Raw genomic sequence first — 27,856 nt, 5'->3', positions numbered from 1 at the left:
AGTGATATCAAATATAAAAGAAATTTTATTTATGAATTCAAAAATTAAAGGTATAACGGATGATATAACATCAATTCCACCAGAAGAACAAAGATATTACGCATTAAATGCATTTCCTAAAGTTTTGAAGATTGGAAGATTTAATTTAAATGAGGAATTCATAAAAGGTTTCCTAAATGACATAATGAAGAAAGCAGATAAGGAATATGTGACTAGTGAATTAATGAAGAAAGCAGATAAGGAATATGTGACTAGTGAATTAATGAAGAAAGCAGATAAGGAATATGTGACTAGTGAATTAATGAAGAAAGCAGATAAGGAATATGTGAATGAAAAAGATAATGAAATTAAAGAAATGGTTGGATGGTATCATGAATGGACATCAAAGATTTTAAAAACTAAAGCTGATACGGGATGGGTTTCAGAATGTTTAGACCTTAAAGCGGATAAAACATATGTCAACGATGAGTTAGAGAAGAAAGCAGATAAAGAATATGTGAATGAAATATACCAAAGTTTGATAGGAACAACTAAAAATATTGAAACTATTGCTGGTGACTTTTCCGTCTATGAAGAAAATAAATATTTTAGAGGGCAATTGGTACATTCCTTAAAAAATGGTATGCGGTGTAAACTCATTCCGAAAAATAACAATGAAATGTATGTAAGTTATAAAAAGAATGATGACACACAAGTTAAAGTTCCATTAGACAACAACTGTTACTTAAACTTATATGGAGACGAACAAAAGAAATATTTAAGAGTTTATGAAATGACGGATATGACATTGTCTAACGTAGCTCCAGCACCGTATTATTTCGACTATGGAGATGATGTCAGAACGCCGCATGTAGATGAACAAAAGCTAACATTATATTTAGATTATTATAGATATAAAAGATATAATGCAATAGAAAAAACGAGAATAGTATATTATTATATAGATGACAAAAATAAATATTATAGTCAAGATTTTACATACCCTGAAAACATAAGATTATATTATAAAAAATATTCTGACACAAACCAGAAGAAACCCGAAATAGTTACACTATATTTTAAGTTCAAAAGAGACAATCCTATATTATCTCATATGTTTGATTTAATGAACCCAGTAGGTTCTATTTATACATCTATGGATGCGAGAGGTCCTCAAGCAATGTTTGGTGTTGGTGCATGGGAACAAATAGTCGACAGGTTTTTGTATTGTGCAAACTCTTCAAAGGAAATAGGTGGAAGTAAAACGATTACAGGTGAAAATTTACCTGCACACAGTCACTACATAGATTTAAGCACATCTCAAGCAGGTTGGCATAAGCATAGATATTGGGATTGGTCAGGAATGACAAAAGGTAAAGGATATGATGTTAAAGATGATGTTAAGTTTGCTATAAATTGTTACTGGGATGACACTCAGGGAGAAGGAAACCATACACATTTCGTTTCAGGATATACACAAACAACGGGACAAAGTAAAGAATACATGCCACCATTTATGACTGTATTCACGTGGTACCGCATTTATTGAATGAACTAAATATATTTTATGTCTGTAATTAATTAGGTAATGAAGTAGTGGATGAACTGCAGAAATATGTGTTATCGTTAATGTTTACGTCATGGTTTCAGGTTAGGCAGTTATGACTTATTTTTGAAGAACTGAAGGTGTCACTACGTCACTCAGTGTCACTCGGTTATTTAACTTTTCTGAAAAAATGAGACAACATGACATTTTGACAACATAGTGGGAAATGAGGAAGGCAGTTATGACTTATTTTTGAAGAACTGAAGGTGTCACTACGTCACTCAGTGTCACTCGGTTATTTAACTTTTCTGAAAAAATGAGACAACATGACATTTTGACAACATTTACGAAAATATGATGCAGTCCAAAAATAAAGTTAGTTTTAAAATTATTTTTATTTTTATTTTTTATTTCTATATAAATGACAGCAACAGCAACAGCAACAGCAACAGCAACAGCAACTTGATCATTTCTGATGAAAAAGTTATTGATTCATTAGCTGAGGAATTAGTTATGGCAGAAACTAAAACCCTCAACGAAAGAATTGGTGAAAACAAGATTGATTTACATAACTACCTCAAACATGATGGAGGAAGAGGAAGGAAAACTGGTATGGCTTTATTAGTAAATAAAATATCAAATTTAACGATTATAGATGTTGATATCAATAAATCATACAATGATGAACTTAAAGAAACAGTTAGAAAAGATATTTTATCAAAACTTTCGGATAAAGATGTTATCGTTAAAACCGCATCAGGAGGTCTTCACATTTATTGCAACACTAATTTCTTCTATGCAGTTTCGAACAGAATGATTAAATGTTATTCCTGCAATGATTATGATATTGATATCATGACTTCTATTGATGAATCAAAGCGTTCATTAGTGGTTATGGCTGATTCAAGAGTTCGAAAGAATGCAACAGAACCAATCAATACATACTTATTCATTCGTGGAAGTTATGATTCAGCATTAACCAGAACAGTGAATGATATATTAAATGATTTGAATATTAAGGTAAAAGTTGAACAGAAGAATGAAGAAATAAAGAATATCGTCAATGAAAACAAAGATGTAAACATTGACGATAAACTAGCTCAAAGCATAGTTGATGGCATCTGTGATTTTGAAGTACATAATGATGGTGGAAACATGAATTTAGAAAAAGAAATAACATTATTCACACTGTTTCAAGCAATTAATTCGTTACCTAATCATTTAATTGATGAAGCATACGATAACGTTTATAATTTCTGCAATTTAACTGAAAATGCAAAAAGTAATTTTGAAAAAGCACGTAGTAGATATGCACATTTAATGACTTCTCCATTCGTTTTAGTGAAGATTCTAAAACTATATCAAAAGGAATATTATGATGAATATGTTTTACCTTTATTACGTAAGCCAAAAATAACATTTGATATCAAACTTGATGACTCGTTTTTGATAACAGATATTAGACGCAAGGCTGAAAATCATCAGTATAAAAACAGTTCTGAAGTAATTGAGGATTTATCACGTGTAATTCGTTTTGTAGATTGTGGAAACAAATATTTCATTCAGAAAGATTACAACATACACGACAAAATGAATCAAATATCATTTGTTCTTCAGTCAAACATGAAAGAGTCACTCAAAATGATTAAATTATTTAAAGAAGAAGGTAAAACCATAACAGCATGGGATGTACTATTAAATCAATTGTCTTCATTAACCGTTAAGGGTGTTTGCTTTAAATCTGATTCCCCAGATGTTTTCTCAACGTTTCAAGGTTATAAATACAACATTCTTGAAAAGCCTGATTACTCAAAAATTGAGATGTTTATGAATTTCATTAAAGAAGTCATTTGTGATAATAACGATGAAGTGTATAAATACCTTCTCGGCTGGATTGCATCAATGATTCAACATCCTGGAATCAAGAATGAAACAGCAATTATTTTGAAAGGACTTCAGGGAACAGGTAAAAACAGATTTACAGATATTATTTCTGAACTTCTCGCTGGTTATTCATGTAAAAACATTACTGAAATAGGTGAGCTAACGGGTATTTTCAACTCAGTTGTTGAAAACAAAATGTTTCTTGTACTTAATGAACTCAAGAATGTTGGTGAAGACAGACTCGCAAACTTCAACGCTTTGAAATCAATTATTACGGATAATGAGATTAGAATTAATGAAAAGAATCAACCCAGAAGAACTGCACAGAACGTTGCAAACTTCATTTTCGTAACTAATAACGTCTACCCTGTCAAAATTGAAGTTGGAGACAGAAGATACGTAGTTTTAAGGGTTAATGGTAAATTTAAGGGTCAATTTGATTACTTCAAGAATTTAATGGATTCATGCACTAAGGAATTTTATGATAATTTACTGACGTATTTTATGCAATATGACCTTTCATCATTTAATGTACGAATCATACCGATGACTGAAGCCAAACAAGATTTAATCGAGTTATCAACAAATCCTTTAGATGTATGGATAAATACACATTATGATGAATTGAGTGCAGGTATGACATGTAAAAAAGCTCTATTCTGCAAACCATCAGACATGAAAGACAAAAACTTTCAAATGAGTATTAAGGATAAATGTGATAAGAAACAGAGAAGAATAGATGGTAAACAGACATGGTATTATGTTTTGAAAGAAGAAATGAAAGGATTATATAAACAGGTTGAACCAAACGATAATGAGGAATCATTTACTGACGATGAAATACCTGTAAATGAAGCTTTATAAAGTATGACTGGAATTTATTTTTGCATTAATCCTGTGATGTTGTCAAAATGTCATGTTGTCTCATTTTTTCAGAAAAGTTAAATAACCGAGTGACACTGAGTGACGTAGTGACACCTTCAGTTCTTCAAAAATAATTAATTATCGAATAACCCACTATGTTGTCAAAATGTCATGTTGTCTCATTTTTTCAGAAAAGTTAAATAACCGAGTGACACTGAGTGACGTAGTGACACCTTCAGTTCTTCAAAAATAATTAATTATCGAATAACCCACTATGTTGTCAAAATGTCATGTTGTCTCAAACTTTAGAACGGCATAATTTAAATTTTTATTTTTATCATAAATGAATACCCCACAAGCTCAAAATTTACCACGAATCATAACAAGGGAGGAAATGATAAAAATGATGCAAGAACATGTTAAAAATAACAAACCACTAAAACTGAGAAAATGTGGTTATGCAGTAATGATGGAAAGAGAGATGTTGTCGAAGAGGAATAAAAATTAAATTTGGATAGAGTTTAAAAATTCATCTTTATTAAATTCATCTCTTCCAATCAATTTATTTATTCTATTAAATTCTTTTATTTTTGCTTCACTCAGTTTAATGATTGAACGGTAAGTTTCTAATTTTTCGATTATTTCTTTATCGTTTTCAACCCCACCGCATTGCGACTTCTTTTTGTAATAGCATATTTTTGATTTAATTCTGTTTAGTTTCTTTTTATATTCATTGTCTGGACTCTTGACTGCTTTGTTGTCACTCATTTCTTACGAAATAAAAAAATTAAATATCATTTAAATATAATGGAGTAATAAAATAAATCGGAATTTCTATTAATTTCTTGTCAACTTCAACTAATACATTACCGTTAATATATCTAACAAATTCAGCTATTGTGTCAAATCTTCGTCTTCTTTTTGTCATTGATTTATCAGTTTTTCCATAATCAAGATGAATTAAAACTTTATCCCCTTGTTTAAAATTCATGAGCCCCGAATTAATTTGTTCACGTTTAACATCATTAACCTTTCCATTTGCTTTCTAATATATTCCCATTCTTTTGAAATATCATTTTTCATTTCCACTGGTTTCATGTTTATTGTTCTATGCCATGTATTATTGTAATAATATACTAACTGTTGTATGATGGAGTCATGATTTCCATCCCAGTATATCTGACCGTTAACCCCTAACGCATCTCTAAGAGTTCTCATTACCGCATCAACTATTTTATTATGAAACGTATATGGAGAGGATGAAAAGTAAAAATTAATTTGTGGGAAATAATGAGTCATAGCTGCCTGAAATCCTTTATCACCATCACCCCTGATATTATCTACTCTTTCATGATCTAGTAAGTATTGAATAGCTCTTCTTGTTTCCTGTTCTGTTTTCCCTTTCACTGGAATGCAATATAAATATCTAGTGTTAATGTTAATGGCAAATAAATAAGTAACTTTTCCTTTTGAATATTCCAGATGATCGATTTCGTATGAATATGGATATGGAGCAAATGAAGGTCGACTAAATTTTTCCTTTAATGGTTGAATTTTCGGGTCAATTGGTTTATTTAATATCTTGAAATCCTTTTTAAAATCTTTTTGCTTCTTTAATGTTTGAAATGGATATAATAAAGTGAATGATGAAGGATTAACTGAAGGAGGAGGCGGTACTGTCGTTGGAGGTTTAATTTTATCTGCTTTGATTTTGGATTTCATTCCTCCTTTCATTAATTCTGGATGTATTCTATTCATTTGTTTTAAATATGCTGTATATAAAGGTTTGATATACTTTCCCGCTTCGAGTTTATGTTGAAGGATGAATTCCAAAAGTTGATCTTCATTTAAAAGTCGGGCTGAATATGGTTTAACTAATGAATCATAAATTAAAGCTTGTGCATCATTTATGATCTGAAGGACCTGGGCGTTTTGTTCCTTTGTTTTTTGCGGCTCAGGATTATATAATTTATATAATTCATCAATATCTTCTTCTGTTAATACTTTATTTTTGAAATCTTTCAACTGTTTAAGTTGTGATTTAGTTTTTCCCTTTGAATATTCATTATTTTTAATTTTGTCTTTAATTTTAGAAATTATTTTATCATGATATTTCAAAAATTCATTTTTATAATATGGATAATAATATTCCATATCATCACCCGTTATATTGTTATCATATTTTTGGAGATATGCTTTTAAATCATAATAATTAAGAAAATTTTGATTAAATACTAAATCATCAATTAAATTTTTTAAATCTACATTATCCATTTATATAAAAATAAAATAAATGTTTTAAGGGTGCCCACCTCTTTGATCAAGAATCAAAACCATCATTAACGGTTCCTTTTGTCTCTTCTGTGGCATTTCATTAAATAAATGGCATACAACATCCATTTTCACAACATACAGCCTTAGTGTGTGCCCCTGTTAATGCAGTCTTACCAATTGTTAAGCGAGTCATTAACCCATTTTTAAGTTGTAAATTAATATTCTGACCATCAAATATCACTTTATCATTTATTATATCCAAATAATTTTTAGGTGTTAATTGTTTATTTTGTCGTAAACTAACACCTTTCATTTTTTGTGCAATCTTTTTAAAATCACTTCCATCAATTGAACCGTTGAATGATGTATAACACTTAGGACATAAAGCAACCATGTTATCACCTTGTTTCTCAATTGCTAAACCCAATAACTTCTTCTCATGTGCTTTTTCTTCAGCTTTATTCTTTAATTTAGGTTTAAATTTCTCATCAAAACAGAAGAAATCAAATGGTGCGAATTTGAAAATGTTTTTATCATAAAATTGTTTATCGGTAACAATTGCTTGAAATGCTTGAGTGTTAGGAAGATTTGGATCGCCAGCGATTGCCCAATAAGATGAATCAGTATCACCTTCAATGAAATGAAAACGATTAACATCCATGCATTTATACATAAAATTATAAATGAAAACCAAATACCAGTATTTAGCATTATCTAAAGTGAAGAATGCCTCTTGTAAACATGTATCACATCTATAAAATCTATCTTTGAGCATCACTTGATATGTATCTTCACCTATTTCTCTTATGTTTTTAAACTTATTTGACATACATGCAACGCGTGCCTTCCGTGTATTCATTATTTTAGTCTTTGTGTAATTTTGTGTATTCATTGCATCGTAACCATATGATCCATTAAGTGAAATCTTGCAAAATAAACTTTTTCCTTTATTTCCTTCTAATTCAGCCTTTTGTCTTTCGTTCATAAATTCGTTCGCAAATTCATTAAAGCAAGTGTTTTTAGTAAATGTTAAAATTGATTGAATATCATCAATGATAAAATGAAATCTGTCTATTAGATACCAAAGATAATAAGAAGAAAATGGTTGATATTGGTTGTGTGTTGATGCTAACTGAGTTAATTTTCTCTGTTTCTGGTCAACTGGTAGATTGTTTGATTTCATGTAATTATACATAAAACTGCCAATTGTTTTTTCATCTGTGATAATATCTAAGTTTCTTATTATCGGTAAAAAGTTTATGTAATCATTAATGTATTTTTCATCAATGTGACCCTTTACTTCAGCCACGAATAAAGTTTTTTTCTTTCTAATAATTCCCAGTGCTTTTGCTTTCTTTGTTGCTGTATCACAAATGATAACACCATTCAATCTTCCCGGCATATACATTTTATGGTCAGTATATTGAATGAAATCATGAGGATTAGTTAGAAAATGATGAAGGATATAATGAATTAAAATCAACACCAACGAAATGAGTCATAATGTTGGTGGTGTCCTCATTTGATACAGTTTTAGTTTCTGGATTATATGAAAGTTTATTAATGTGTGTGATTCCTTTAAGATTAACACGATGTTGAACATTTGATAGACCACCAGTAATTCCATTACGGAGAATGTGATAAGCTTCAACTGAATCTAAAGTCATTGGTAAATTATTTTTAATGCATAATTTCTTAAATTGATTCTTAAACGTTGAACATCTTCATCTTTATTTGATTTTACGACATTGCAATAACAACACATTAACTGACAATTTTCTTTGGTATGTGGTTTTTCATTATCGATTCTATCTAATGTTGGTTTATTTGCATATGTAAACGCTTTACCACACATTTTGCATTTAGATGAAAGGATTAAATCGTGATAGTATTGATAGTCATCCATTGAAACATTGTTTTTAGTATCCCTTTCTGCTTTTTCATCTTGTTTCTTATATGATTCAATTTTATATTTCCAATACTTTTTCGTTAATTCAAAACTTGATTCCACATTTTCTTCTTCTGGATATGTTTCGTTAGGATTGAAGTTCTTATATGCTAACGCGTAACGAATCATTGATGCATTCGATGATAAAGAAAGATTATGAAGCATGTCAATTTTATAAACAAATGTTTCTTCAATAATTTTATCGATTGGGTCAATCATAATTTCAACGTCTTTATTGCAATAATGAATAAAATATTCTAATCTATTCTCAAAATTTTTAGCATCATTGAGATATATTTGATAATCTGAATCGGATATTGTTTCTTGAGTTAATGCTGAATAAAATGAATCTTTCGTGAATGGTTCCTTTTTATATAATTCATCTTCGTAATTTTCCCATGTGATGAATTGATAAGGGAAAAAGGATTTAACACGTGATTTATTGTTTCCGAAATCTTGAGTGAATTGGTCTAATGTCCCACCCGCTATATAATTTCTGATGTCAATAAATCTCAATTCATATGGAACGTTTGTTTTCTTTACTATGATTTGCTTAAATTGTGAAGATGAACCCAACATTGATTTTATCTTCCATTTTACAGTATTTAAATCACGAAGAATTAAATTTAAATCAAACTTTCCCGAATTAAAACCTATGATATTCACTTTATTAAATTCTTCATCTAAAAGCTCTTTAAATGCTTCCTTCTGTTTCTCATTTAATGTATGAGACAAAGTCCCCACCGTTTGCGGCTTCATTAATTTTTCATATTGTTCAATATTTGATTTAGCAACTAATGAACAGGTTGAAAATAAAAACTCAATCCAATCAGAAATAAAAGAATCACTCGAAGTTAAGCAAAAATTCCTCGTAAATGTTTTATCACAGTCTACGACCTCGCCGCTTTGCGGCTTTATTTTGACAGTTGATGATACCATAAATGGTTTTAAGTAAGCGTTCAAAGTTGCACATTCAGAAAGTTGAAGTTCTTCTTTAGTCTCTAATGTTTCGAAGTCAAAAGTAATATAATATCTTGTCGGTTGATAATATTCCTGCAAATTATGTGCTAATAGCCACTGATATATCTTCTGTTTCGTGATATGTGGTGTATATGGTTGTTGTGTGTTTTGCAATTGAACGTCTTGAATTAATCTTCCATTATTTTCTTTACATTTCTCACAATGTTTTAAAAATCTTCTTTGGTTTTTCCTTTCTGGATCATCACGGATAGAATAAACTTCTTCTTTGCAAAAGGGACAAACTTTATATCCTGTGAGTGCTTCAACGTCTGTTATTCTGTCAGCATGAAGTTTTCCACATGGACTCTGTGTTAATAAAATATTTACTGTTTCAAATTCTGGATCTATCATTATTGATTCCACTAATGGAAAGTCTACCTTGTTAATGTCTACGTCTTCTGGTTGAGGGTCACAATAATAAAAATCAATATTAACGTTTAACATTCTTGCTAACCTCTCACTTTCTGATGAAATGTCAAATCCTTCATATGCATCTATGGCTTCATTTAAATAACTTCTACGAGTTTTAGGATTAACACCATCAGGAATGTTATAGAAGCGTTTAAATAACCTTCTACCTTCGGCTCTTATTTGATTATCATTCATTTTAGCTGTTCCATTTTTGTTCATTTATGTAAGAATAAAAATTAAAAAAATAAATAAAAATAAAGTTTATTTTTTTAAAGCCCGAGACTCAGAGAGTCCAGGGCTAAAGTCCATAAAATGAATTAAGAACACATAAATTTTTATCATCTGCGACGTGACGAATGCATTTTAATTTACTCAAGAATGCATACCCTGATACATTAAATCTAATTCCTGTCTTATTTAATTTCACAACTTTGAAAAGGAATGTATGAATAGCTATAAAATGATGAGATGATGTTTTATGGGTTGCTTCCATTTTTTCTGAAATAAATGAATAAATATAATGTTTATAAGTTTTCATATCTTTTATGTTCTTAATAACGAATGGTATAGACCTTTCCACTTCGTCTTCCTTCGGTGCTGTTCTTTCATATGAAACATTATTGGTATCTTCAATAATGAAACCACAATCGCATAAAATTTTATATGTACCAATGGTTTCTTTTGATATTTTATCTAACAAATCAAAAACTTTATCAACACCTGTACATTTATTTAAATAATAATTTGTGTAAATATCATGGTCTTCTTTCTTAATCGTATTTGTTGCATATGTCACGTTTTTAAGAGCTTTTTTGAATTTTTCGGAATCTAAAGGTGGTGAAAGTAGGATACAGGGGTATTCTTCATTATCAATAAATTGTAACTTATGTTTACGAATAAATTTAGTACCTTCTTCTGAAAGTGTTTCGTCTATTTCACCATCTAATAAATTTTGTGTTGATTCCAAAAAGTAATTTTTATATCTTTCTTCATGAGATTTCTGAACTTCTGATTCTGAAGCTGGGATATTCATTAAACCCTCTACTTCATTCTCATTATATTTTTCAACTTCTCTTAATTCCTTAATTTTTTCATCTATTTCATCTCTTATTTTTTCCAGTTTTTCAATTTCATCGTATTCATCATCATCTTTAATCCGTTCTTCATAATATTCAGGGAAAACATCAGGTTCTTTAGGTTTTTCTTCTTCAGATGTGGGATATAAGAAATTTATAACATCATCTTTATTCATTTTTCCATCATAATCTAAATCATTTAAAAACTCCGCGAATTTTTTACAATTTCTTAAATAATATTTATCAACTTCATAACCTGCCTCCTCTAATATATCCTTTATTTCCTCATTTGTGAATTCCAATTTTTTAACGTTGCTAGTTTTGACGCTCATTTCATACAAATTAAAAAATAAATTATTCAAAATTGTAAGACATGAATTTCTAAAGTTTATTTCTCATTTATGAGGTCTTTGATTATGACTCCATTGATTTCATTCAGGATTTAAACAATGTTTAATTAATCGCGGAATATCTGACATCATCTATATATAGCTTCTTTTATAAAAGATAAAAAAATTATTTTTTTATTTCATTATGGTAGTGAATCTTTCATTCATGAAAATAATTATTTCTAATTTCTTTTACTCTCTCGTATATACTAGATTTAAAGAATTCAGAACATTTCCCATAATCTCCTAAATGTTTTCTTATCTTATTGGTTTTCCATTCATTATATGAAACTGAATAAACTTTATCTTTATCTTTACACCTTTCATCACTTCCAATATATTTATATCTCAGTTTTGATTTAGCATTTTCATATTCATTAGCGTTTAATAATTCACAGTCTTCCTTTTTAAATTGATGTTTAAGATATTCAGGATTAACAATTCTATAATATTGCTTCCCTTTAAATCTTTGAATATAAACAGGAACACCATCCTCTAAAATTCGATAATCTATTTTATCTGGTTTTACTTGTTGGGTCATTTATGTAAGAATAAAAAAATAAATTATTTTTAAAAATAACTTTAAAAATAATGATACAAAATCGTTCAATATTGTATGAATTCTTACGTTTACAAAAAAAGTCACAAAACCCGTCCTATCCTACTACTTTAGGGATTTTCTCTCAAAATATACAAAAATAGTAATACCAATACATTTGTCTAATATACTTTAAAACCATCGTGATAAAATTCAAAAACGAAGAGTTCTTCTCTCCAAATTTTTTTCAAAATCAAAAAAATGAGATAAAAAAATACGTTTGGAAAATTCATTTTTAGCATTTTAGGAATTTTCTCACTTTTCTTCCAAATTGACATCCTTAGTATACAATGTTTTTAGAATATTTTAACATTGTGGCGATTTTACAGTTTTTATCACAATGCATTCAATTTCCGATCAAATCGATAATAATTATAATAATGCATTAATCATGTAGTTATTCATTGAATTCGTAAATGGCCGGGCAAAATTTAGCCATCCTAATCACTTCACTTGACTACTTATGTTTTGAAAAATTTGAGAGGTCTGAAATGTTCCATCTTTATTTATGTCAGCTATTGGTATTGATCTTGGTACAACATACTCATGTGTTGGTGTCTTCCGCCACAATCGTGTTGACATTCTTGCCAATGATATGGGTAACCGTACAACACCTTCTTATGTCGCATTCACAGAAGACGAAAGACTCGTCGGTGATGCCGCTAAGAACCAGGCCGCTATGAACCCACAGAACACAGTCTTCGATGCTAAGCGTATGATTGGCCGTAAGTTCTCTGATCCAGTCGTCCAGAAGGATATGAAGCACTGGCCATTCAAGGTCGTCCGCAGTGATGGCGACCGTCCAAAGATTGAGGTCCAGTTCAAGGGTGAGACAAAGCAGTTCTTCCCAGAAGAAATCTCAGCCATGGTCCTCGGCAAGATGAAGGAAACAGCTGAGAACATGCTCTCCGAAAAGATTACAGATGCTGTCGTTACAGTTCCAGCTTACTTCAACGATGGCCAACGTCAAGCTACAAAGGATGCTGGTGTTATCGCTGGCCTCAACGTCCTCCGTATCATCAACGAGCCAACAGCCGCTGCTATCGCTTTCGGCCTCAACGAGAAGTCCGACAAGGAACGCCACGTTCTCATCTTCGATCTTGGTGGTGGCACATTCGATGTTTCCCTTCTTGATATCGATGGTGGCATGTTCGAAGTTCGTGCTACAGCTGGTGATACACACCTTGGTGGTGAAGACTTCGATTCACGCCTTGTCGATTACTTCGCTGATCGTTTCCAGAAGAAGTTCAAGTGCGATCTCCGCGAATCACCACGTGCTTTGAGAACACTCAGAACAGCTTGCGAGCGTGCTAAGCGTACAATCTCTACAGCTGCTAACGCTTCCATCCTTTGCGAGTCTCTTTACCAGGGCCACGATTTCCAGGATACAATTTCTCGTGCTATGTTCGAGAACTTGAACGATGAGCTCTTCAGATCCACACTTGGCCCAGTTGCCCAGGTTCTCAAGGATGCCAAGATGTCCAAGTCCGATGTCACAGATATCGTTCTTGTCGGTGGTTCATCACGTATTCCACGTGTTCAGCAGCTCCTCCAGGAGTTCTTCAACGGCAAGCAGCCATGCCGTGGTGTCGACCCAGATGAGGCCGTCGCTTACGGTGCTGCAGTCCAGGCCGCCATCATCAAGGGCGATAACTCCGAGGCAGTCAAGGATATCTTACTTCTCGATGTCGCTCCACTTTCCCTTGGTATTGAGACAGCTGGCGAAATCATGACAGTTTTGATTCCACGTAACACAACAATTCCAGCCAAGAAGTCAAACATCTTCACAACATTCGCTGATAACCAGCCAGCAGTTACAATTAAGGTCTACGAAGGTGAGCGTACAAGAACACGCGATAACAACCTTCTCGGTACATTCGATCTCACAGGCATTCCACCAGCACCACGTGGTGTTCCACAGATCGAAGTCACATTTGATGTCAACGCTGATGGTATCATGAACGTTTCCGCTCAGGATAAGTCCACAGGTAACGTCAAGAAGATCACAATCAAGAACGACAAGGGCCGTCTTTCCCAGGCAGATATCGACCGCATGGTTTCTGATGCTGAGAAGTACAAGGCTCAGGATGAAGAGATCAAGAAGAAGACAGAGGCAAAGAACGGTCTCGAAGGTTACTGCTTCGGTGTTCGTAACTCTGTCAACGGCGAACTCGGCTCCAAGATCGATGCTGCCGACAAGGATGCCATTCTCAAGATTGTCAATGACACACTCGCTTGGATCGAATCCAACCAGGACGCTTCTGTCTCTGACTACGAGAACAAGCAGAAGGAAGTCGAAGGCCAGTTGATGCCACTCATGCAGAAGGCCTACCAGTCTGCTGCTGGTGGTGCCGGCGGAATGCCAGGTGGTGTTGACCCATCTATGTTCCAGAACATGGGTGGCGCTGGTGGTGCTGCTCCAGGCGCTGGCCCATCTGCTGGTGCTCGCCCATCAGGCTCTGGCCCACGTGTTGAGGAAGTTGACTAAGTTACTTCTTTCTCATAAGTTTGTTATCAAAGTAAACGACTATTATCATATTATTTGAATTAAATTAGAGTTCTATATCTTTGTTACCAATAGATTAATAGAATGAATCCCATTTGATTTCGGAAATAAATATTTTACTTGCTAATGATGATTAGTTATCGTATCATGAAAATTAAACGAAAAGGATCGTTCAAGATGAGCAAAATTCAATGTTAATAAAGTAAATTGTTTATTAATTAAGCTATTTTCAGGAATTTTTTGAAGGAGGACGTTTTTTTTCCTTCTTTTACAGTTGTGTATAAAAAATACATTAAATATGATTTGTAATAAACGAAAATAATTAGAATCGGGTAAATAAATCGTTAGATATTTGTTTATATTAATTAATCCTTCTTACACTAAGAATGTATTAGCAGTGGCGGCGAATGATAGCTGAAATGCTGTTAATTTGCCCGAAATTTTGATAAGTTTTGAAAACTTTTTAAAGTATGTTCATATATATTTGAATTCGAGAACATGTGGTATCATTAACTTTAAACAATCGATATTAAGTTATTGATGAAAATTGATATCAATATTCAACAATGTCGAGTCTTTTTTGAGTGAAAGCTATTTCCTTGGACACTTGGAATGAAGTTCTTCTGGGTGATTTTTTCCAAATTTTTTAGATATTGGAAAATGTCTATCCAAATTTGTAGAAAATGATATTGATTTTTACAATTCTCGAATTTTTTTGGAAGAATGAGGTTACAAATATTGAAGAATTAGAATTATTAAAGAAACAAAGCATTTTTATTGTATTAGAAATCGGCACATACATTTTATTTTTGCTAATATATAATTTTTCCCATAAAATATATCAATTGTTTAGCAAATTTGCTAACGTATATTTTTTTAATGAATTCTTTTTATGAAAATCATGATTTAATGTAAAATATTTATCATGCTGAAGAAGACTCTAAAACAATATGTGTTACATTTCACTTAGATTTCAGTTCTATTGCAAAAATCTTAAAAATTTTTATAGAATAGCTGGATAATTCATTATTTCGTGAATTACACAAGTAACAAATTGATACAATAAGCATTCGCTTTAAGATGACAATGAATTTAATTTGTTTGAAATTCGTTATGGATTTGTTTATTTTAATTTGACCAATTTATAGAGAAACTAGTTGTTAATCTCAATTTATGTCCAAATTATAGATTTCCCTTAAAATTAAGTTTTCTGATCAAAAATGCGGTCTCAAAACTCTGCTTGATTGGAAATTCAAGGTAAAATATCAAATAGGTTTGATGAGGCTGAGTTCCAGCCATTCATATGTGCATCATTAACGTATCTTTTAGAAAATGCTATGGAAAATTTGAGACCTGTAAAACATTCAATTATTACATTGGTTTAATTTCAGACAAAAATAATGACCGATGATTTGTACCATTTCATTTTATGAATTAAATTTCCTTGGAAAATATATTGTTCGACTGTTTTCTTTTACAGCCGATCATCGTAAAATTTGAATAAAATGATTCCATTAGTGTTTGTTCTTAGTTTTATTATTGGACTCATTAGTGGAATCATTGGACTATATTTATTACTTGCTTTGATTGCAATTGTCACACAGCCAAAGCGCAAAAGAAAACCCAATCTTTATATGAACTCACCTATCTTTCAATATAATCAAGATCTATCAACAGAGTGGCTTAACACACTTGTAGCAAAACTTTATAGGGAATCCACTAAGTCAGATATGCTATTTCCAATTGTAAGACACATTTGTGAAAAAGTCGCCGAAAGCGAAAAGACCATAAACCGCCTTACACTAATCAGTTTTAGCTTAGGGCAAAACCCTCCTTCTTTGAAGTCGGTTAAATTGCTTCCAGAAACAAATAGCGATTATTTGCAGTTTAATTTTGACTTCTCTCCAGAATTTAACGTTAACCTTGACTTGGAGATGCAGGTTGTCGCGCGTCTAAACTTCTTAATTAACGCTGGATGCGCAACATTTCTACAATATGTAAAAGGAGGATTGAACTTAGCAATCCCTAGATCTTACGGGCATGGGCGAATATTCTTTTCGGATGATATTGATATGAGCATCGTTGTAGGAGCTGCATTGAATGAATACCGTGTCAATTCTGATGAATACGAAAGCGCATGGAACAGAATACAAAAGGTTGCCGAATCTTTCATCCGTAAGATCAATATAAAGATACCTCTTAAAGTTCCTGACAATAATGGCGAAAAAAAAAAAGATAAAAAGCCAAAAGATGAAGAAGAAGAACCTGTAAGTAGTCATAAGGGATTTTTTGATGTCAAAGTCAGCTTTGGTCGTCCGTCAGATATATTATTTATTAATTGATGCATTGTATGTAATTTATATATTGTTTGTAAACTTTTCAAGCTTATAGACCGCCTTTTTACGTGCCATAAAGTGTTCTCGAGCTAAAAATTAAACGGATTTTGATAAATGTTAGTAATATATATGAAATAATTTAATTGTAGGTACCATAACGGAAGTATTTAAAGGTATTTGTTAATGAGTTGCGATATCAAATATTTCATTTTGATCAATTTCAACATTTTCAAAACTATAAGTTTTCTGACAAGCGAGGATATTATCATTGCTTTTGATACTCTGAAAATACAAATAAATATCATTGATTATTAGAGATTCATTAATTTGATATTACTCATGAGAATTGGGCTTAATAATTGATGAATTATTAAAATAGTTCTTGAGTTCTGTATAATAACCTATCCATTTACATCAAATTCATGAAATAAAAAATTATCAGATTTCAAAATGATAGACAATATCACATATTAAAAATTTAACAACACCGGTATAAAAAAATTCCATTTTTTTATTATTCCTTTTTTTTTATAAAAATGACAGAATTTTTTTTTCCCATTCTATTTATGTTTCAACGTGTCGATTATGCAACCGAAAAAAAGCTACATACAGATTACATTAGAGTTTTTGACAGCATATACACGCTTGAGGCACTTACGGAAGAAGAAATCGAAAACATCTTTTTAGATATCAAAAAAGTTTTGATAGAAACTTATAATATTTACCCATCAACCATTTTAACTGATATCAGTATTGTATCTATTTATCGTAATCGATATTTAAATGAATATTGGAAATTATTTTTAAAGATTTATAACGAATATAAGCCAAAACTATCAAAAGACATATCAATTATCTTTCAATACTATATTTACAAGTATCTTAATATCATTTGCGACAAATCTCTCGAAGAAAAAATAAAAATTTACGTTTCAACTCACAAATCATTGGAACCACATCAAGATAATCCACTTTTACAAGCAATCATGACTGATAATGTTAAAGAATTGAAAGAATTACTCAAAGAAAAAAAAGATTATAATCAAAAATTTCGAAGCGAATTCTTTCCAAATCCAGATCATGAATGCACATTAATAGAATTGTGTGCATATTATAATGCTGTAGGTTGCTTTTTAGCATTAAATTCTCTGGATTATTTTAAATTTTCACAAGAATTTCTTGAATTTGCATTTTTACACCAATGTTCAACAATAATCGACATAGGTTTGTCTATAATAGAGCTAAATGAAGGATGCATGAAATATGCAATAATATCTCACAAATTTGATTATGTTTATAAGTATATGAATTATAAACCACTTCCAATCAATCTGGATGACTGTTTTTCATTCAATAACCTTCTACTTTTTTTAAATATAGGTGATAAACTTTACAAACTCGAAAAATCAACTGGAAACATTTATAAAATCAATGATAAAATATATCCACTTGACAAAAGGACGACAAGACTAGTTTTCAAGAAAATTTATTATTTAGGAAAAAAATCGTTAAATTGTGATAATACATCCAATTTAACAGAGATTTCTGAACGTTCCATCTATTTTTCGAAGTTCCAAACTCCAATAAATCAAAAATCCATAAAAATCAACGACAAAGAGCACCAAATGCGTCCTTCTACAATAGAATTAATCAATGAACTGGAACCTAGTGATAATTGGTTATTTTTCGATTCAAATAATTCGGAATATATCAAATTCATTTTGGAATTAATTTCTGTGAAGCAATTTAGAGAAATACTGCAACCCAAAGCCATAAAAGGCTATTTCCAGAGATCTTTTGCTGAATTATTGTTTAAATATAATTATCTTTCACAAACAGACGTCAAAACGTGCGGAAATGCTTGGATCCAATTCCTTCTTGATGTTTATGAGGGAGAATCATTGTATTCCATGAATGAAAATCAAAATAAAATTTCAAAATTATTAATTCGAAATGCAATGGAAAATTTCCTTCATATATGCAAAAACCTTGTTTTATTTGGTCCTTACACATGCATCCTATACATCTGGAATGAGAAAATCTGCCAAAATTCAGAAGAAGAAAAATCTAAACTTAATTACTTCCCAATATCCATTCCGTTTATACCAGAAAATCACCTGGCTGTTGATCCTAATAATTTAGATCCAATTGTTGATTTATTTGAGCAGGGTTACAAAGATATCTTAATTTACGCATACCTTTCAGAATTCCATACAATATTCGTCAACTTCCTTGATGAATTCCCTACTGTTGATGATTTCCACAAAGATTATACGGAAATTATCCCCAAAATTAAAACGAGATTAATATCTCATGATTATTCAGACCAAGCTCTAAGTAATTTCATAGATTTCTTCGTGAGATACTTCCCTGATAATGAGTTAGGTATTTCTCCTCAAGTCGAAGAAGATGTTTCGAACAAAACAGGAATAGATATCAAATTCTTCAAAAAGATGAATCCAAATTACAATTTAGAAGAAGAGGAATTGGAAGAAAAGAGAAACAAAGATGAATTTGTTGAAATGTTTAGTGACGCCAGATTCCCATTAAATGAGTATTACCGACAAAACGTTGGTTATACATTTAAGACTAATCTGAACTTTAAAGTCGATGACGAACCTCCAGACTTCGGATGAACAAAATATTTTGAGATGAAGTTACTTTTAATGTTCGAATCACCTTCCCTTGGATTGAAGAAAATCCGTGCAATGAATGTTAACATATTTTTATTATTATATTTGTTAATAACTTATTTTTCATTATTTTATGTCAAAATAACGAACATAAATAATGGATTTAAGTTAACCGACAAGAGAAAAGAATAAATGTTTTGTATTTTAATATCAAATCAAAGTTTTTGCAAAAATTTTATTACCTAATTTGAAATTTAGGTCAGGTAAGTGGGGCTTCCAGGCGCGTTGCGCCCTCTAGCCCATAAGAAATTTTACCCAAGACCCAAGAGGAGGACCGAACCCCAGCCGACCAGCCGGTGACAAAACCAAAACCGTTGTTATTTACATCATATTAATGGTGTCACTTTTTAAAATGTCACTTTTTATGTCGCTTTTCACAAATTATATATATTTTCATGTTTTGTCACTTTTCTGTCACTTTTCGGGTAAAAACATTTTTATTATTATATATAAATGAATTTTACAAAACCACCGTTACCGTTCTTTGGAAATAAGAGTAGATGTAAAGATATTATATTGAGAGAACTTAAGAAACTACCGAATGGTCTAACATTTGTAGATTTGTTCGGTGGAAGTTTCTATATATCCCATTTATGTCATACCGTATTTCCTGACTCAAAGATTATATGCAATGACTTCGACAACTATATGAACCGTCTCAAACATATTCCAGACACAAACAATATATTGAAAGAGTTAAAAGAAAAAGATACCTATAGGTAAGATGGAACGTATACCATTAGATAAGAAAAATATTGTGAGAGAGGTTTTGAAAAAAGCAGAATATATAGACTGGGATATATATCTGCTAGACTATTATATAGTGGTGCTATAAGAGTTCATGACATTGAAACACTTATGTCAAAAGTTTTATATCTTAACTATACAAATGTTTTCAAAGAGGACATAGAAAAATATATTGAGGGTATAGAGTTTGTGAGATGTCATTGGACAGAGTTGTATGAAAAATATAAAGACAAGGAAAATGTTTTCTTTATAGTGGACCCGCCGTTCTATAACACATGGGATTTTCAATACCAAGTAGACTGGACTTTGAGAGACTCTTTAGAAACTCTTTAGAAACTTTAGACGTTATACATAACCATCCATGCTTTTACTTTACATCCGATAAAAGTGGTTTGGAAACCGTTATGAGATGGTTAGAGGACATACATGACTATGAGTTTATATATGACAAGATAGAATATGAGAGAGGTCCTATAAACCGGAGAAAGTGTCACAATAAAGAAATTTTATTAGTAAGTAAATGTGGTTTGAAATAGGACTACTTGTTTTAGGTTTTTTCCATTGTGTCATTTATTTATTTGACGTGGCAGAAAAGTACAGAGAATATGAAGATGAACCAATGCCTGCAAATGTTCAGCATATGTACTCGTAAGAGATATTTTTATCTAATATTAAATGGACGCACAGAACTTAGCGAATGCACAGCAACCTGGACAACCAAACCCAGAGAATATTCCAAATGAAGTTAGAATACAAACTGCAATGGCAAACTATGGTCAAGTGCCAACAGATGTACAAATGCAAACTGCCATGTCAAATGACGCTGCGTTAGGTTTGCCACCATGGTATGCAAATATGAGATGGAAAGAGTTTTATACAAACCCTGAAGTGGGATATAAACAACTTTATGCAGATGACGCGAACACAGGAGTTGACCCAGAATATGTTTTCTACCAGAGGAGAAACAGAATGTATGAGCTCCAGTTAAAGAATGCTATGGAACTCAACAGGAAACGTAAGAGACTAGGCGGACATTAGATTTTTACATATAGTAAAATGGGTTTCTTCAGTAGTATTGGAAACTTCTTTCGAAATGTTGGAAGAGGTATATGGAATGGAATAAAATCTGTCGGAAGAGGAGTATGGAACGGTGTCAAAAATATTGGTAAAAGAGTAGGTCAGTTCGTTGGTATTATACCTAAAGACCCTGAACCAGAAGAGCAAGTTCCTGTTATACAACAGCCTGAACCTGCACCACAGTCAAGTTGACAACCACAACCAACACCTCAACCATATTAAAAAATTATATTTTTACCGTTCGATAGTAGTTGTATATGAAACTAAGTTCTAAGTAAAACGCATGGTATAATGGAATTATTCTTTTTCTTCCATCTGTAGTAAACCATACTTGAAAGTCTGAAATACTTCCACTTGGTGGTTCGTATAACTTTGTAGGTTTTTCGTAAAAGTCATTTGCCAAGCATAAGAAAGAGTTTTGGGCGCCAGAAAATGAAGCATGAACAATAATAGCATCTGGGTCGAAAATATTTTCATATGTTCCATTAGGGTTTTCGACTTCATAATAGTCCGGGTGTACTGGATATGCTGCAGGCTGATTTAACATCCTCATAAATCTATACCATGCCAAGTTGTTATATTTTGTAGAAATATAAACGTTTTCTCCAAGGTCTTCTATTTTATTGATTTTAACAGTTGCATTTTTCCTGTCATAAATAATATCGAGATGGTATTCTCCTTCGTCAATGTTAAACTGGTTTGCATATTCAATATAGATATCGTTTATTTTTTCTTGAAAAGCTTGAAGAGTTGTTTCTAAGTTTATAAGCAAACTAACTTGTAAAAGTTTTCCCTGTTCAAATTTCTCATACATACGTTTTTCTTTGTTATAGTATCGAACTTCAAAACCGACCGTAAATGGGAAACCATGTATGGCTTCTGAAATGAACTTCATTCTACGAAAGCCAATAGCTTTTGTGACGGATGGGTCTCTTAACCATCTTAATGGGTAGTCAAAACGATAGCCTTCATGCTTTACGGTATCTGTCTCAAACTTTTGACCGACATTAGTAAAAAGTTCATCTAATGGTTTAGTTGTAGCAACTCTAGAATTTTCTTTTTCTATTGGAAGCATATTTTATCTATAATAAAAATGTCAAATGAAACAGCGTCTATGAGAGAAATACAACACAACCGACAACTCATTATGCAAGCTCTAAATAAGAACACAACAAACTTTTCAAACTATTCTAAGATATCTGAGTCATTGAAAGGGGGTGACTTAAAACTGACAATAAACCCAATGACAGATGAGTTTCTGTTTCAAGACAATAAGAACCATACTGTCTGTATAAATCCAACAAAAGGAACTTTAAACGAGAAACCTATAAATGAACTTCTTTTGAAAGCAGATGTTGACAACAAAGCTGACAAAGAATATGTAGACGATGCAATAGCAAAAGAAGAAGAAAGAGCTAACAATGCTTATGCAACAAAAGAACATACTCATCCTGAACTAGCAGACAAAACATATGTTGACAATAAAATGTCAAGTGAAGTGACAAGAGCTGAAAACGAATATTCTAAAAAGACTCATATACATTATATTAACCAAATACCAAGTCTTAAGGAAACATTAGAGACAAAAGCAGATAAGACTCATACACATTCTATATCTGATATTACAAACTTACAAGAAACCTTAAACAGGAAAAGTGACGTTGGACATACACATACCATTGCAAATATTACAAACTTACAAGAAACCTTAAACAGGAAAAGTGCCGTTGGACATACACATACCATTGCAAATATTACAAACTTACAACTAACTTTAAACAGGAAAAGTGACGTTGGACATACACATTCTATATCTGATATTACAAACTTACAAGAAACCTTAAACAGGAAAAGTGACGTTGGACATACACATACATCTTCTGAAATAACAGACTTAAACGTTAGCCTTGAAAAGAAAGCAGATAAAACATATGTCAATGAAATATACCAAAGTTTGATAGGAACAAAAAAAAATATTGAAACTATTGTTGGTGACTTTTCTGTCAATGAAGAAAATAAATATTTTAGATGGCAGTTGGTACAGTCCTTAAAAAATGGTACACGGTGTAAACTCATTCCGAAAAATAACAATGAAATGTATGTAAGCTATAAAAAGAATGATGGTACACAAGTTAAAGTTCCATTAGACAACAACTGCTACTTAAACTTATATGGAGACGAACAAAAGAAATATTTAAGAGTTTATGAAATGGTGGATATGACATTGCCTGACCCAGCTCCGGCACCACATTATTATGACTATGGAGATGACGACAGAACACCACATGTAGATGAACAAAAGCTAACATTATATTTAGATTATTATAGATATAAAAGATATAATGCAATAGAAAAACGAGAATAGTATATTATTATACAGATGACAGAAATAAAATATATAGTCAAGATTTTACCTACCCTGAAAACATAAGATTATATTATAAAAATATTCTGACACAAACCAGAAGAAACCTGAAATAGTTGCACTATATTTTAAGTTCAAAAGAGACAATCCTATAATATCTCATATGTTTGATTTAATGAACCCAGTAGGTTCTATTTATACATCTATGGATGCAAGAGGTCCTCAAGTAATGTTTGGTGTTGGTGCATGGGAACAAATAGTCGACAGGTTTTTGTATTGTGCAAACTCTTCAAAGGAAACAGGTGGAAGTAAACGATTTCAGGTGAAAATTTACCTGCACACAGTCATTACATAGATTTAAGTACATCTCAAGCAGGTTGGCATAAGCATAGATATTGGGATTGGTCAGGAATGACAAAAGGTAAAGGATATGATGTTAAAGACGACGTTAAGTTTGCTATAAATTGTTACTGGAGTGACACTCAGGGAGAAGGAAACCATACACATTTCGTTTCAGGATATACGCAAACAACGGGACAAAGTAAAGAATACATGCCACCTTACATGACAGTTTACGCATGGTATAGAATTGCTTAGTCGTCATTTTCAACTTCTTTAGCATATTCGTCAGGAGTTGTCTTATATTTGTTAGGAACTGTCTTTGAAAGTATACCACCTTGAACTTTGACAAGTTTGAAAACGAGGTCTGCAATAGTAGTTTTATCTTCTGCTTGCAGTGTGTACATTTTGCCATGTTTGCCTAAAACTTCATAATATTCTCTTGTATACTTTCTTCTATTTTTACGAACACGAATGTGAGTACCTGTCGGGTTCCCATTGTTGTCATAGTCAATAGTATTTTCATATGGGTCGCGTTTAGGTATTTCTATTTTTACTTTGTCACCTTTCTGAAGTTTGAAGCCCGGCATTCTTTCTTGTTTGTCTCTTTTGACTAAATTATTAAATATATAGTCTTTCTCTAAGTCAGGGTTGTTTTCATTTCTTCGGGGGAGTGGTTTCCCAAACCTTTTTGTTTACGGTTATTGTAAATATTTAAAACTTGTCTCATCTTTGCCATGGAGAAGTGTCTATATTTGTCGTCATATGACATTTCATTTGCTTCACCACCTTGTGGTTGGTTTAAGTCTCTTAACATTTTTATACATCCGTCAATGACACCAAGAGCAGAATGGTTTTGGTCGACAATGAAATATTGGTTTACATTTTTGAACGCAGATAGTTTTTTACATCATCTGATTTGAAAGAACTTTCACAGTCAGATGTCAGTTTTGTTGGATGGTATTTGTCAACGAATACTGTCAAAGCAGTTTTCACATCTAAAATATTTTTGGACCATAATGGTATGGCTTCACAGTATCTTGTGTTTTGACCAACAAATATTAACCAGTATGGAGGTCCATCTGTTCTAACTCTCGGAATGTTTTCCAAGATATCCATAAACCAAGCATTTGGTGTTGAACTAAAGATTTTTATCATGAGTGCTTTCTTTGTCGCTTTAGAAACATAGGGTCCTTGTTCGGATTCGTCATTTTTTACCATATAAGAAATGGGTTTATTTGGCGCATTAGCAGGAGTTGCATCCAGATTTTTGCCCGCAGTGGGAACAATAGCCAGAGTGTATTTGGAGTTGGAAGGAAGATTTTGAGTACATTAGGTATACTTAAAGAGAAAGCACAACCTATTATACAAACTGTACAGAAAGGTTGGGATGTAGCACGAGATGCAACAAATCTTATTCCAAATCCTGAAACAAGAGGAAAAGTTCAAGGATGGATGGACAATGTAGGAAGACAAGCAGGAAACTATTATAACAAAGCAAATGACTACTATAACCAAGCAGGACACTATATGGACCAAGGTGAAAGATTCTTTAACAGAGGATATAACCATGCACAACAGTGGTAAACAATAACCAACCGCAACCACCTCAAACGTGGGAATGTAAAGTTTTTTATTGAGATGAAATGAACAATGCAGCATTGAGACAAATGAGTTCAAGATGGATTTGTCGGCTTCCAGCATTTACACACGTGTTTGTAAAGTTCTTCCTATACCTCAGGAAGTTTTAGACCGACTTAAAAAACCTAAACAACCAGTTGAAAACAAACCAAACTAAAATTTTTTACTGAGATGAAATGACCGAAGAAGTTGAAACGGTAGATTTGACACCACAAACAAAAAGTTCAGAACCATTGTCAAAACCTGTCAAAGAACTTACAGATGAAGAGAAAAATTCAATAATAGAAAGTGCCAGGTCTGGAAATACAAACCCTAACTATAAAGTCACTTTTCATAGAAATGGAACGGCTAGTATCTCAAAAAAGAAACAGACTCTCACAAATAAAATATTGAAGTCTGAAGGAGCTTTCGAGACAACAGATGGAAAAGTTTACTTCACTGACCAACAGTTCATTATAGAACATCTCATTGACTTAGAGTCGAAATATTCTAAACTTTACAACAAACACAAAAAGTTGAAAGGAAAACAAAAACAAATGGCATATGATATTTATGAAGATGTTGACGACACAACTGTTCCTGCAAGTGAAGTAAAGTCAGAGGAACCGAAAAGTGACGAAAAACCGATAGAAGAAGAAAAACCAAAAACTGAAGATAAACCAAAACCAAAGTTTAGTTTCCAAACTAAACCAAGTCAACCTTCATTAGCTGGTATGGGTTGGCGTCAAAGACTGATGGCAGCAGGCAGTTATGTAAAGTAAAGAAAAAAATATTTTTTTATTTTTATAAAAATGCCCCCATATAGAATGGATAGAAAGTCTGCTAGAATAAAAGCAGAGTTACAAAGATATGGTTGGAGAGTTTCGAAGAATTTTAAATATAGGAAGGGAAGACCCATAAAAGTCTATGACAAATTGTCTGGTCTTCGCTACGAAATGGATTTGGAAACAGCACGTGCCAATTATCCAAACAGACTAGAGAGGTTAGAAGAAGAACGTCTTATGGACATGCCTTTCGATGTTAGTGAACCTCAAGTTGAAGGACACGACGGCTTTGCCAGATTCTACTGGAAACATGACGAACAATTGCATCCTTTGAGAAGGAAAAAAGGAAAAGGTGAAGACGCACATGCTCCCATGGAAAGAACAAGATATGCATATGAAAAGTATCGTGAAGTTAGAAGTCAAATTACATCTGGTCGAACCTTTACAGTAAACTTTGACGAAGGAAAGAACAAAGAAGGCTTCATGGGAGTACTTGCTGCAATTCAAGACGGAAATAAGAAAGGACACAATCTCAGAATGACCATAACAGATTTGGATGGTCCTATGCACATGGCAATGAACAAACAGCCGCAAAACTTCTTGACGCTTTCAAGACTACAAAGAGAGAACAAATGGTTGACTCCGACTCAGACATTTTGAATGCAATTGAAGGAATTGCAAGTGTCAAGTTCGAATGGTACCAACCTAACCCTCAAGCAGTCAGACAACATGCTGGATACTTCCCGTTCATAAATAAGTCTGACATTGACTTGACAAGGTATGGAATTTACAATTCAATTGAAACAATTGTCAATGAACCTTGTATTCTTACATGTCTCAGGAACTCTGGTCTTGTTACAGATGAGAAGATGAAGTATCTTGAGTCATGTGTGAAGACAAGGTACATTCTCAGAGGTCAATTGGCAAAAATTGCACCGTTGGCAAATGTCAATATCCGAGTCAACATACCTACAGCTAAAGGTTCTTCACATGACGACTATGTTGTTGACAAAGACTTACCATGGTTGAAGATTGTAATTGTCCACAACCACTTCATGTTGAACGAAAGTCTTACAAACCCATTCTTTGGTAAAAGTAAGTGCAACATTGTCAGAGCTGTAAACATTCTTTTCGAGAAAGGTTTGTTGGAACCAATTCCAGATGACAAGCTGACAGAAACTTTTGTACCAAAAGACGAAACAAACTTTTCATTGTTAGCAAGACCAAAAGTTGTTCCAGACAAAGTTCTAGTACAAAAAAAGTACACAGATCCACAAGGGGTTGGTATGTTCGGATACCAACCTGAACCAGAAGAACTTCCAATGAGGTTGCAAGAACTTCAAGATGCTATAAACAAACTTCCATTGAGACATCCAATTGACGTCAAATTGTATTGGAG

At 32.3% G+C, this 27,856-nt stretch overlaps 14 protein-coding genes across 14 annotated transcripts, besides 2 other annotated features; 9 read left to right on the top strand and 5 right to left on the bottom strand.

The window, feature by feature from the left end:
* Nucleotides 1-11,404: part of a mobile genetic element that runs on past the window's edge.
* Nucleotides 302-1,528, top strand: TVAGG3_0916380 (phage tail repeat-like family; the record flags this gene model as incomplete). Its single annotated transcript, XM_051252036.1, has 1 exon — nucleotides 302-1,528. The coding sequence occupies one exon, from the start codon at nucleotides 302-304 to the stop codon at nucleotides 1,526-1,528; it is 1,227 nt and encodes a 408-aa protein (XP_051077610.1).
* Nucleotides 2,039-3,522, top strand: TVAGG3_0916370 (Prim-pol domain family; the record flags this gene model as incomplete). Its single annotated transcript, XM_051252035.1, has 1 exon — nucleotides 2,039-3,522. A coding segment is annotated over one exon (1,484 nt), but the record flags the coding sequence as incomplete, so codon positions are not given.
* TVAGG3_0916360 (uncharacterized protein) lies at nucleotides 4,106-4,273 on the top strand (the record flags this gene model as incomplete). Its single annotated transcript, XM_051252034.1, has 1 exon — nucleotides 4,106-4,273. The coding sequence occupies one exon, from the start codon at nucleotides 4,106-4,108 to the stop codon at nucleotides 4,271-4,273; it is 168 nt and encodes a 55-aa protein (XP_051077608.1).
* On the bottom strand, nucleotides 5,430-6,547 carry TVAGG3_0916350 (uncharacterized protein; the record flags this gene model as incomplete). Its single annotated transcript, XM_051252033.1, has 1 exon — nucleotides 5,430-6,547. A coding segment is annotated over one exon (1,118 nt), but the record flags the coding sequence as incomplete, so codon positions are not given.
* TVAGG3_0916340 (DNA/RNA polymerases family) lies at nucleotides 6,889-7,730 on the bottom strand (the record flags this gene model as incomplete). The annotated part of the gene is made up of 1 exon (XM_051252032.1): nucleotides 6,889-7,730. A coding segment is annotated over one exon (842 nt), but the record flags the coding sequence as incomplete, so codon positions are not given.
* On the bottom strand, nucleotides 8,211-8,660 carry TVAGG3_0916330 (uncharacterized protein; the record flags this gene model as incomplete). The annotated part of the gene is made up of 1 exon (XM_051252031.1): nucleotides 8,211-8,660. The coding sequence occupies one exon, from the start codon at nucleotides 8,658-8,660 to the stop codon at nucleotides 8,211-8,213; it is 450 nt and encodes a 149-aa protein (XP_051077605.1).
* Nucleotides 10,225-11,178, bottom strand: TVAGG3_0916320 (uncharacterized protein; the record flags this gene model as incomplete). The annotated part of the gene is made up of 1 exon (XM_051252030.1): nucleotides 10,225-11,178. The coding sequence occupies one exon, from the start codon at nucleotides 11,176-11,178 to the stop codon at nucleotides 10,225-10,227; it is 954 nt and encodes a 317-aa protein (XP_051077604.1).
* A 1,083-nt stretch (nucleotides 11,405-12,487) lies between the features above and the next one.
* TVAGG3_0916300 (cytoplasmic heat shock protein 70) lies at nucleotides 12,488-14,530 on the top strand (the record flags this gene model as incomplete). The annotated part of the gene is made up of 1 exon (XM_001315257.2): nucleotides 13,137-14,477. The coding sequence occupies one exon, from the start codon at nucleotides 13,137-13,139 to the stop codon at nucleotides 14,475-14,477; it is 1,341 nt and encodes a 446-aa protein (XP_001315292.1).
* Nucleotides 14,531-15,999: 1,469 nt separating this feature from the next.
* On the top strand, nucleotides 16,000-17,322 carry TVAGG3_0916290 (C2 domain-containing protein family; the record flags this gene model as incomplete). The annotated part of the gene is made up of 1 exon (XM_001315258.2): nucleotides 16,001-16,837. One exon carries the CDS (start codon nucleotides 16,001-16,003, stop codon nucleotides 16,835-16,837), a length of 837 nt encoding a protein of 278 aa, XP_001315293.1.
* A 56-nt stretch (nucleotides 17,323-17,378) lies between these two features.
* TVAGG3_0916280 (uncharacterized protein) lies at nucleotides 17,379-19,838 on the top strand (the record flags this gene model as incomplete). Its single annotated transcript, XM_001315259.1, has 1 exon — nucleotides 18,457-19,467. The coding sequence occupies one exon, from the start codon at nucleotides 18,457-18,459 to the stop codon at nucleotides 19,465-19,467; it is 1,011 nt and encodes a 336-aa protein (XP_001315294.1).
* Nucleotides 19,839-21,033: 1,195 nt separating this feature from the next.
* On the top strand, nucleotides 21,034-21,309 carry TVAGG3_0916270 (uncharacterized protein; the record flags this gene model as incomplete). The annotated part of the gene is made up of 1 exon (XM_001312059.2): nucleotides 21,034-21,309. One exon carries the CDS (start codon nucleotides 21,034-21,036, stop codon nucleotides 21,307-21,309), a length of 276 nt encoding a protein of 91 aa, XP_001312060.2.
* Nucleotides 21,310-21,574: 265 nt separating this feature from the next.
* On the bottom strand, nucleotides 21,575-22,423 carry TVAGG3_0916260 (uncharacterized protein; the record flags this gene model as incomplete). The annotated part of the gene is made up of 1 exon (XM_051252029.1): nucleotides 21,575-22,423. The coding sequence occupies one exon, from the start codon at nucleotides 22,421-22,423 to the stop codon at nucleotides 21,575-21,577; it is 849 nt and encodes a 282-aa protein (XP_051077603.1).
* A 453-nt stretch (nucleotides 22,424-22,876) lies between these two features.
* Nucleotides 22,877-27,856: part of a mobile genetic element that runs on past the window's edge.
* On the top strand, nucleotides 25,870-26,454 carry TVAGG3_0916250 (phage tail repeat-like family; the record flags this gene model as incomplete). The annotated part of the gene is made up of 1 exon (XM_051252028.1): nucleotides 25,870-26,454. One exon carries the CDS (start codon nucleotides 25,870-25,872, stop codon nucleotides 26,452-26,454), a length of 585 nt encoding a protein of 194 aa, XP_051077602.1.
* Nucleotides 26,500-27,117, top strand: TVAGG3_0916240 (uncharacterized protein; the record flags this gene model as incomplete). Its single annotated transcript, XM_051252027.1, has 1 exon — nucleotides 26,500-27,117. The coding sequence occupies one exon, from the start codon at nucleotides 26,500-26,502 to the stop codon at nucleotides 27,115-27,117; it is 618 nt and encodes a 205-aa protein (XP_051077601.1).

This window comes from Trichomonas vaginalis, chromosome I (genome assembly GCF_026262505.1).
Source record: "Trichomonas vaginalis G3 chromosome I, whole genome shotgun sequence".
NCBI lineage: Eukaryota > Parabasalia > Trichomonadida > Trichomonadidae > Trichomonas > Trichomonas vaginalis.
The sequence above is the reverse complement of the archived record's forward strand: the minus strand, read 5'-3'. Positions and strand labels throughout refer to the sequence as shown.